Source organism: Corticium candelabrum, chromosome 13 (genome assembly GCF_963422355.1).
Source record: "Corticium candelabrum chromosome 13, ooCorCand1.1, whole genome shotgun sequence".
In the NCBI taxonomy this organism is placed as follows: Eukaryota; Metazoa; Porifera; class Homoscleromorpha; order Homosclerophorida; family Plakinidae; genus Corticium; species Corticium candelabrum.
Genome location: NC_085097.1, coordinates 4,729,737 through 4,739,736, shown reverse-complemented (window position 1 = coordinate 4,739,736; position 10,000 = coordinate 4,729,737). Strand labels below are relative to the sequence as shown.

The 10,000-nt window shown below is 42.5% G+C and overlaps 2 protein-coding genes across 2 annotated transcripts; one reads left to right on the top strand and one right to left on the bottom strand.

The window, feature by feature from the left end:
- Window positions 1-2,241: 2,241 nt before the first annotated feature.
- Window positions 2,242-7,667, bottom strand: LOC134189084 (uncharacterized). The gene is made up of 4 exons (XM_062657315.1): window positions 7,579-7,667; window positions 6,232-6,279; window positions 4,827-5,842; window positions 2,242-2,794 (listed from the first exon to the last, which is right to left on the bottom strand). The coding sequence occupies exons 2-4, from the start codon at window positions 6,252-6,254 to the stop codon at window positions 2,508-2,510; spliced, it is 1,326 nt and encodes a 441-aa protein (XP_062513299.1). The 5' UTR covers window positions 6,255-6,279; window positions 7,579-7,667; the 3' UTR covers window positions 2,242-2,507.
- Window positions 7,668-8,095: 428 nt separating this feature from the next.
- On the top strand, window positions 8,096-9,300 carry LOC134188938 (valacyclovir hydrolase-like). The gene is given in 2 exon segments (XM_062657152.1): window positions 8,096-8,221; window positions 8,286-9,300. A coding segment is annotated over 1 exon segment (516 nt). The 5' UTR covers window positions 8,096-8,221; window positions 8,286-8,531; the 3' UTR covers window positions 9,048-9,300.
- The last annotated feature ends 700 nt before the right edge of the window (window positions 9,301-10,000 follow it).

Below are 10,000 nucleotides of genomic sequence, written 5' to 3'. Positions count from 1 at the left end.
TTTGCAACCGTACTGAGGCAGTTCGTGGACACGATTGATGTACAAGTGTTTGGCGTTGCGATCCGACATTCTCTGACTTCTGTACAGTTCGTGCTGCACGCGAATCCTACGCACGCACACATGCACAGACACACAGACACAGACACAGACACAGACACAGACACATACACAGACACACACAGACACAGACACACACACACCACACCACACACAGACACCACAGACAGACAGACAAAGAGACAGACAAACAGACAGACAGACAGACAGACAGACAGACAGACAGACACACACACACACACACACACACACACACACACACACACACACACACACACACCTCGTCAGCTCAGACCACGAAAACTCGACAATAATCGACTCACGCTTTAGAGACGGCTTTGCCTTTCACGTCAGGTGGTAAACAGTGTTTCAATTTAGTGTTCAATGTTCTGACAGTTGAAAGACAAATTAATTATTAATTTATACACACACACACACACACACACACACACACACACACACACACACACACACAAACGTAAACACGCACACAACACACACACAACACACACACACACACACACACACACACACACACACTCATACACACAAACGTACACACACACACACACACACACACACACACACACAACACACACACACACACACACACACACACACACACACACACGTACACACAAATGCACACACACGCACACACCACACACACACACACACACACACACACACACACACACACACACACCACACACGTACACACAAACGTACACACACACACACACACACACACACACACACACACACACACACACTCACACACACACACACGTATGCACACAGTATAATGTTGATGGTCGACATCATGCATTACCTGTCTCCGAAAAGAGACCAAGTTGAATTGGATAGTTTGTGCTTATCGACTGATGATGAAGCAGACAGATCCTAGAGAGTGTTAAGATACATGGAAGGATATAATAGGAATCTCGGTTGGCACATACTTCGATGTAACTTTGAATTCCTGCAAAGAAGATTGCTTGATCTGTTGTGATGGCGAGCTCCCCAGATGTTACAATATCTCGACACTAAAATGCAAAGCAAAATTGAAGAGTGCGGGTATGCTTACTGCAAGTACAAGACGGCTGACCTTTCATACAATCGGTCGTGCGCATGCTTGGTACCACTGCCAGAGAATTTCAAATCGAGCGACTCCGGTACTTTCTGCAAGCAAGATATGAGGATATAAGCATAGTCTAGTGTGTGTGGTGTGTGTGTGTGTGTGTGTGTGTGTGTGTGTGTGTGTGTGTGTGTGTGTGTGTGTGTGTGTGTGTGTGTGTGTGTGTGTGTGTGTGTGTGTGTGTGTGTGTGTGTGTGTGTGTGTGTGTGTGTGTGTGTGTGTGTGTGTGTGTGTGTGTGTGTGTGTGTGTGTGTAGTTGCTTACCTTGACATCATGACACAGCTGACGTATACGTAGTTTGGTTGCACACAAAACGTATGGTCCTCCAATTCTGCGCATTGGCTTCAAGAGAGCTTTGATTTTTCTCTATACAAAGACAAGGACGGTGAAGGGTCTACTAGCCAGTTAGCAGATCATGTGGGTCGACGTACTTTCATTTCAGGGTATTCTCTGTAGTCTTGACTGTGTTTGTCTAACCAGAGGTCCAAAATGCGCATGATGTACATGTGATGGTTGGGGAGAGGAGCATAGGGGTCGACAACGGAAGGATCAATTGTGGCTCGAGAACGTCGGGCTCTCTTGCGGCCGGCGTCAAATAGCTCGAGAGTTTTTGGATCAAGAAACCTGAGCGAGCGTAAAAATGTGCGTGTGTTTGTGTGTGTGCATGTTTGTCCACATCTACACGCCACATGATACCCACACAAACGGCACACTGACAGACAAACAAACAGGTATACAAACAGACAGACAGACAAACAGACTAACAGATAGACAGACAGATGGACAGACAGACAAACAGCCAGACAGCCAGACAGACAGATTGTTATACTTGAACTCTTACTCTATCAATTTCAATCGCTAACTTTACGTATGCATAACAATAACAGTCAATGAACAAATTGACAGTTAGTTTATATTCCGGATAACGAAGCTTATTCTTACATTCCGGATAAGGTAGAGTGACAATCCGGAGAATGGCGGGGCAGGGAGAGATTGGCTCAAGTCTAGTCAGTATCTACTAAATCTCATTTTTGGCACATGTAAAATACTATACGGCCACATGTAGTCTCTAGCAATCATCCGTCACAAATGATACAATCTAATTATTACTACAACAATCACTACAATCATGTAAACCGGCGCTACAGTCTGCATAATGTAATTAGTAAGTACATTTCTCTTAAACGGTGTTCGCTAGTATTTTACAAAAGTGTTCTGCGTCACCGTCTAGCCTTTGAATGTGGAACAGCTCAAGAGGAAAGTCAAATTGAAATGACGTTTGTTTTCGTCTGACTTGTGATGACTATTGCTTGGTCTAGTGTGATTGACACATGTAGTACTTGCAACTGAGTACAATGATGACTTCAGTAATTTTCTCAATATCATGAGCGATATTTTTCAATATAAAACCACCAGGCAACCGATTGTAAGCCCTTATTGGAAGACCCCTTTGACCTTCCAACCGTAGAACGAGAACTTTGGTCGCCCTTTCATCTTTGTTACAGTAAGAGCACAATAGAGTCTTCCTAGCTTCTGAAGTACGCTGGCAACCCTCCGGAGGATGTGATGGCAACTTCAGTTGATCTCCATCTGTCTTCAATACTAAGATCAAAGCCAGCAATAGACAAAGTTAGAATTTGCACACTCAGCTACCACCCACCCACCTTACCCACATAAGAATCACATTCCTAAAGAGACGTCCTTATTTATCCTCCAGAATGTGATTTTCTAATGATTACAAATACTAAAACTTGTCATACTATTTTCAGGTCAAGGCGTTCTTGGGTGATTGTAACAAACGTTTTGAGATTATGTGGTACATTTGGTAATAGATTTTACATTTGCAAACTCACAATCTGTAACAGTGCAATGCGTTGTGTGTAATGCACAACTGCATATGTATTTCAACCATACTCTGCTTTAAACGGCCCTTAGTCTGCTCCTTCACAGTCTCACCAGTCCCTAATTAAAATCTCCTTTTTGCTATTTAAAAATTTAAAAATCTGGCTTAAAGGGTAACTGCAACGCAAAAATCAAAACTTCTTTTATGATGGAAATCGATAGTTCTAGTTGCATACATGACAGGAAAAATAGTTTTAGATTTTTAAGATAAGTCTTCGCTGTGATATAGCAGCTGAAAGTTGCTTCCGGTTCGTTCCGGTAAAGAGCGTGGTATCGTGTTGACGTCACTGGAGGGAGACTCCACGCTGGCGTATTGTAAACAAAGGAATTTGTGGCGAAGAATGGTTTGGTGTGGTGTGGCTGCAGGATGCACCAATTCACGCAAGTCATACGCAGTCGTGTTTCGATTTCCGAATATGCCTAAGCTAAGAAAGAGTGAGAATCGCTAAATATTGAGGACAATTGCAGAGACGTTTGTGTCGTCCGGGCGACTGCTACTGAGTACAAAACGTCTTACTGAGTGGACAGGAGTCTGCAGTAGCCACTTTTAGCCTGATTGCTTCGAGATACGTACAGCCAGGTCTATTCAAGAGCTTGGTCTGGGTTGTAGAAGAGCGAAATCGAGGCCACCATTTTCCATCTACCTGCCTCCACACTTCAAGGTCGCAGCACTCTGGAACCTTGCAAAAGAAAAGGAGAGCCGTAATTGAGAAGTGGAAAGGTAAGGAAGACTCTCGTGCAGGACTAAGAGTACTGCAAATGGCTAGGAGAGGTCAGATTCTTGATGACTCTAGATGACTCGCCTCTTGATCATCATGTGTAGTAAATGCAGTCGTATGCGTTACAGTATACTGTACAGTAAAGTCAAACCTTGTGTCAAGGTGAATTCAACGTATGTACTTCAACTTATTTTATTCTCTTTCTCACGTACAGCACTAGAGTTTTGCATGAACTCACCAGTACACTGTGCCACTATTGTTGCTAGTATTCGACATTATTATCGTGTCATTATTTGAGACAACCTCAAATAAGTTTTGACAGCACACGCACTCCACACGAGTACGTATCCATCATCTCACAACGACCGCAGCTGCAACCTGTGAATGTTGTTTACTTACCCGGATGTGCATCGATTACGTTGCTAGCTCCTACTTCTACTTGCAATGATAACAGGCTATCGAGTAGCCTGTCCTCTTCCTCGTCCGCTTCCAAGGCAGCAGGCGATCTCAATGCTTCAAAGGCATTGTCGCTGAACTCAAACCTGTGTGGTCTAATCACTACATATACCTAATAATGGCTCCCAGCAGATCTCCTTCATCCTCTTCATCCTGCGATTCATGCGATGACGGAACGTTACTATCACGTAAAAACCTCCAGAGGACTCTTCAGAAGACTCGCTGTTGCTGCCGTCGCCTCCACCCTAGCAGCGTTGCCTTGGATATGAAGATTTAGTCATTTTTACAGGCCGCTGACAATACAGACGCACACGCCTCTCCCTCCAGTGACGTCAACACGATACCACGCCCTTTACCGGAACGAACCGGAAGCAACTTTCACCTGCTATATCACAGCGAAGACTTATCTTAAAAATCTAAAACTATTTTTCCTGTCATGTATGCAAGTAGAACTATCGATTTCCATCATAAAAGAATTTTTGATTTTTGCGTTGCAGTTACCCTTTAGGGACCACGTTTCTGCTACATACAAATTGAATCAGCTAAATAGAACTCACCTCTTTTAGACCAATCCTCAAATGACATTTGAACTGATTTGAATGATCCATTCACTTCTTGACAGGTTTCAGGCCTAGGTTCCAGTTCGTAGACTCCTCGACATTCACTTCTCATAGACTTGATAGACACTGCTACTAGCTCTCTAGCATCTCTTTCTGGCTCAGCATCAAGAAATGTAACGGAATAGTCTTTCCCTTCTTCAATCTGATAGTTTGGATTTTCGATCCACAAGCTGCTAACTACTCTGCCAACTGCGCATCTTATATTCTGTCTTTTGTCCGTTCGTTCTTGTAAGTTCTCTCCAATCCAAACTCCAGGCAGTGTTGTTTTTTCGTATTTGTCCTCGTTAACGCCAAATACAACTGATCCTCCCCAAAAAGACGCGAATGCCGACAAATAAGGTTTAAGTTCTCTAGCAATGCCTGCTAGTATGTCACTAGCATCTTTGTAATAACCTTTGAATTGAAGAGTACGACTTTCTTGTGGTGATTTTCGATTTAACAGCTTTTGTGGATTCGGAATCCACTCATAAGCATCCGGCAAACCTTCTCTTTTTAAGACATTTTTCAATTCGTACTCATTTGCAGTAACAACAGACTTATCTCTCGGTACTTTCAGATGCAAATGGTGATTTGGAATGTGAACAGTATAGTCACTCCTTGCTCTTACTGAAATACCAATGACTGTGCTTTGAGAGTTTGCTGGTTCTTGTCTATATCTGAAACATTTCTTGGATTTGTCGAATACATAATCCCGTATGAAATATTGTTCTGGCACAATGGGAGGCACAGCGTCACGTAGCTTCTCTTCAAACGCTTGAATCTCTTCGTCGTATAAGCGGTCAACTGTTTTTCTATCGTACTCCCAAGGTTTGCGGTTTAGGAAAAGAACTCCTCCACCTGAGTTGGCCAACGCGCACATCATGTCAGTCATTTCTCTTATTTGCTTGTTTCGAAGAACTTTGTCCGCACGGTTGCACGTTGCCCAATGGAAGTTGAAATGTCTACCTGAAGAGCTGTACATGAAGAGGACAAACTTATCACTAGTATCGAGTTAGGTTAACTGCATGCATTTTCATTTGTAGCGCGCAAGAATAAACCAACAACTCTAGAGGCAAAAATGACTGCCGCTTTCTATATAGCTTTGTGCCCAAGTCTTATTCGTGCACATGTTTTACCATGTGTAAGGCGAGCCAGTAAGTAAAGCTAACAGATTAAGTAAGTGCATGCATTGCCCAGGCCTATAGACCCTCGACGTTGCATACATGGCATGATACTTGTACTTCCTACCTATTTTGACACACTCAACTCACTTTCAATCAACCAAATCGTATATATCATTGAGTGTATAGTGCACTCTATCGGTACAATATCTAACAATATACCGTTACACGGTTCATCATACCTGTTGTCTGCAGCTGCTGCCATTTCAATTAAGCTTTCTTTAGCAAATCTAAATGAGAAAATATTTTTAGCAATAGAATTATAATAGAGCTATACATAAAGACAATGGAAGTTGGTGTCGGTGTGTGTGTGTGTGTGTGTGTGTGTGTGTGTGTGTGTGTGTGTGTGTGTGTGTGTGTGTGTGTGTGTGTGTGTGTGTGTGTGTGTGTGTGTTGTGTGTGTGTGTGTGTGTGTGTGTGTGTGTGTGTGTGTGTGTGTGTGTGTGTGTGTGTGTGTGTATGTGTGTGTGTGTGTGTGTGTGTGTGTGTGTGTGTGTGTGTGTGTGTGTGTGTGTGTGTGTGTGTGTGTGTGTGTGTGTGTGTGTGTGTGTGTGTGTGTGTGTGTGTGTGTGTGTGTGTGTGTGTGTGTGTGTGTGTGTGTGTGGAGACGACTCTCAAATTTTTCCTCCCCACGGCCACGTTTTATTATAACACCTATATACTTAAAAAATCGTTACCGAGCCCGACTATAGACATATCAGTCTATGAACGATTCGTGCAAGTGAATAAACTGCGGCGAAAAAGCCTCATAAGTTCCGTCACCGCACCCTTTTGTATTGTAGCTAGGGATTATGTGTACTCGACAAACTAGAAACACCTTCAGAAACTGAATGTCACCTACAGTCAACTACTGTATTCACACGACGACGTCCCGTACTACTTGACTAGCAAGTTTGCATGTTTACTTCATGACAGAGTTTCAGCAAATACGTATTGTAGCTAGGGCGCGGCGTTTCAGTATAGACGGTCACAAACTCCGTCACGACGCGTTACTTATCAATGCGAGGCGTATGCGTACGACTAGCATCCTGCTATTTGATCATGCAGCTAGTCACTCACATACACAAACCCTTTCGTCATAGCTCTCCATGCGTGCACATCTTATGATTACACGCAGTAACGTCTATCATGAACCCCTACGACGTAATGTCATTCCCACACGTAGGAGGAAACTTCCGGTCGGTTATGCATGTCTGGCATCTTTCCAAGTTTTTGATATTCTCTTCCTTCACAAACTAGCGAAACTCTAGCAACCACCAGGAACAGATCTATCCAAGATGTACTCCAGGCAACTGCATGGACTACAAAATAGCAAAAAATCTCCACACAAGCCCGACATGCGCGTTACAAGTCTAGCCGTGCCGTCTATGTAGCGAATGACTTAATTTAAGTTTCTAAACTGCCGCGGTACAACAAGCACATCGATCAAGCTCGTTCCTTTACTGCCACGCCCTATCATTACATAGCGCTCACTAGAACTAGTGGACGTCGATTTGTCTAGACCCTAGAACAACTGTACACTTACTCACCACTCAATATTTGTCCTCACTCAACGATTTGAAGTAACGTCTTGCTGCCTAGGCTCGTCCTCAGACTCTCCCGCGCTAAACTTAGGCGCCCAATTGTCATACGGGCACCGGACGAGACTAGCGCGAGAGAGTGTAGGGACGTGGGGGGCTATTGCTGCCAACTGCTAAAACACACGTGGTTAGACGAAGACACGCCCTGATGAATATCAATTTGATTACGTCATTGTGTAGTTAATTACCGAGTGTAGCGAGGCTTCTATTCCGGGTTGCACAACAGAAAAGGGCGTGGTCATATATAGCTCTCCATCGAGCTTTTGATATAACAGGACGATTTGGAATCGGCACTACACGGATCTGGGAGGCCGAAGCTAGCTGCCATTAATTTCTAATTATTGTACTACACTGCATTATAAATAATAAAGTATGTTGAGTGTCAAAAGAACGATTGACTTTTGCTAATAGTAGTCTAGACGTAAAATGTTTTAAAATTGTGGTCACGTGGTTATCGCCTAACTCTCCCGGATACAATGCATTTGTCTAGTCAGTACTGTACATTATTGTAGTAGCAAACTGAAGGTTTCGTCAACTGTTTTGTCTCGTGTTTCCGTCACTTAGAAGGTTTTCAAGTATTGAAAATGGCAAGGTAAGCTGTCTTATTTGTCAAGTCGAGTCGTCGTGTGCACTAATCCGGCCGTTGTTCTGCGAAGATTGCCGCAAACGGTGTGGACATATTCTACGAACGCGCTGGCACGGCTAAAAGTGGCCTTCTATGTATACCAGGTGCTATATGAACGACGCAGACCGACTTCGGTCCTCAACAGAAATCCGCCATTTTGACTGCCAGTCATTCAGTCATTGCTATAGACCCAAGAGGCTACGGCAATTCCCGTCCTCCAAATCGCACATTCACCGCCGACTTTCTTCACCAGGACGCAAGAGATGGCTTTGCTGTAATGCGGGCATTGGGATTCGAACAGTTTTCGTTGATGGGCTGGAGTGATGGCGGCAACAGTGCAGTCATACTGGCTGCCAGTGAACCGGAAGCGATTAGAAAGATGGTGATATGGGGAGGGAACTCGTTCATTACTGATGAGGACATGCAGCTGTAGGAACGGACGAAGAACGTTGACTCATGGAGCAAACGACATCGAGAGGCAATGGAGTCTGTGTATGGCTCTGGTGGCCTCCGAGAGATGTGGAGTAATTGGAGTAATACTATTGAAGATATATATGCCCAAGGTGGAGATCTTTATAAGCAAGAGGTGGGGAGAGTTCGGTGTCCGACTTTCCTTCTACACGGAGCAAAGGATCCACTCGTTCCTCGTTTACACGTTGACTATCTGAAGGAGGCCTTCAAGTGTCCTCTACAGTATCACGAATTTCCTGATGGAAAGCATAACATTCATTTGAGGTATGCAGACGAATTCAATCATATGGTGTTTGAGTTCTTAGGAAGTGGAGAACATTGAGTGTAAGGACTTGATTCTATCACGAATGACGGTTGCATGAGATGTATACAAATATTTATTTCCATCATAGAAACATGTCAGCATTAGGTATTGCAAATTTCAGTTAATTAATGCTGGGCATCTGTTTGCTACAAATTTTGGAGTTTCTGAAGAAACAGATAAGAGTGTTCTTGTATTGTTTTCTCTCACAGAAATTTCAGAAGTCTTGTGTCCATGCATGATTTCGTCATGCCAATAGAGTAAATGAAGTTTGAAGGGTACACTAGCTGGTGTGTGTGTGTGTGTGTGTGTGTGTGTGTGTGTGTGTGTGTGTGCACGCGCGCATGGGCACGAGCATACATAGGACCATGTGGTGAGGTTTCACGTGTTGCTGGCATAAGCATGAGTATCTCATCAAGTGACAATGTTTGTCACGTGATTCAAATAGTTGACTATATCAAGCAAGGCCTTGACTGCATTTGTATCAGAGGTAAATTGCGACACCCAAATCACAAGTAACGAATCCAGGAACAACAGCTCATTTGTAAACATCGGTCACTTGCTACTAATCTCCATGCTGTTCAGCTCACTCTATCCTATGCATGTGAACCCAACATCTATTTCAGAAATCGAGTCATACTACACATCAGTGGGTGATTAAACAGTTATCAAAATTACAACATTGTATAAGTTAATTTTAAATTTTTGATTTTAAGTTTTTAAGATTACATTTAAAATTTTATTATTAACTATTCAAATTTTAATTTATTTATTACATGTATTACTAAAATTTTTAAGTTATTTAAGATTTGATTTCAAATTTTTATTATTAAAATTTTTTAGTTCAAATTTTAATTTTCTATTTTTAATTTTTATTACTAAAATTTCATTTTTACAATTCAAATTTTACTTTTTATATATTTAAAATTTTAAAATGTAATTTTAATTTCAAAATTATTGTTATTAAATTTTTT

Excerpts from the sequence above, each read along its gene's own strand:
- LOC134189084 (XM_062657315.1), bottom strand. The coding sequence starts at position 6,254 with ATGGCAGCAGCTGCAGACAACAG. Across the intron at positions 5,843-6,231 it reads GCAGCAGCTGCAGACAACAG|CTCTTCAGGTAGACATTTCA; the intron begins GTATGATGAACC and ends CTTCATGTACAG. Across the intron at positions 2,795-4,826 it reads TGAGGATTGGTCTAAAAGAG|TATTGAAGACAGATGGAGAT; the intron begins GTGAGTTCTATT and ends CTTTGATCTTAG.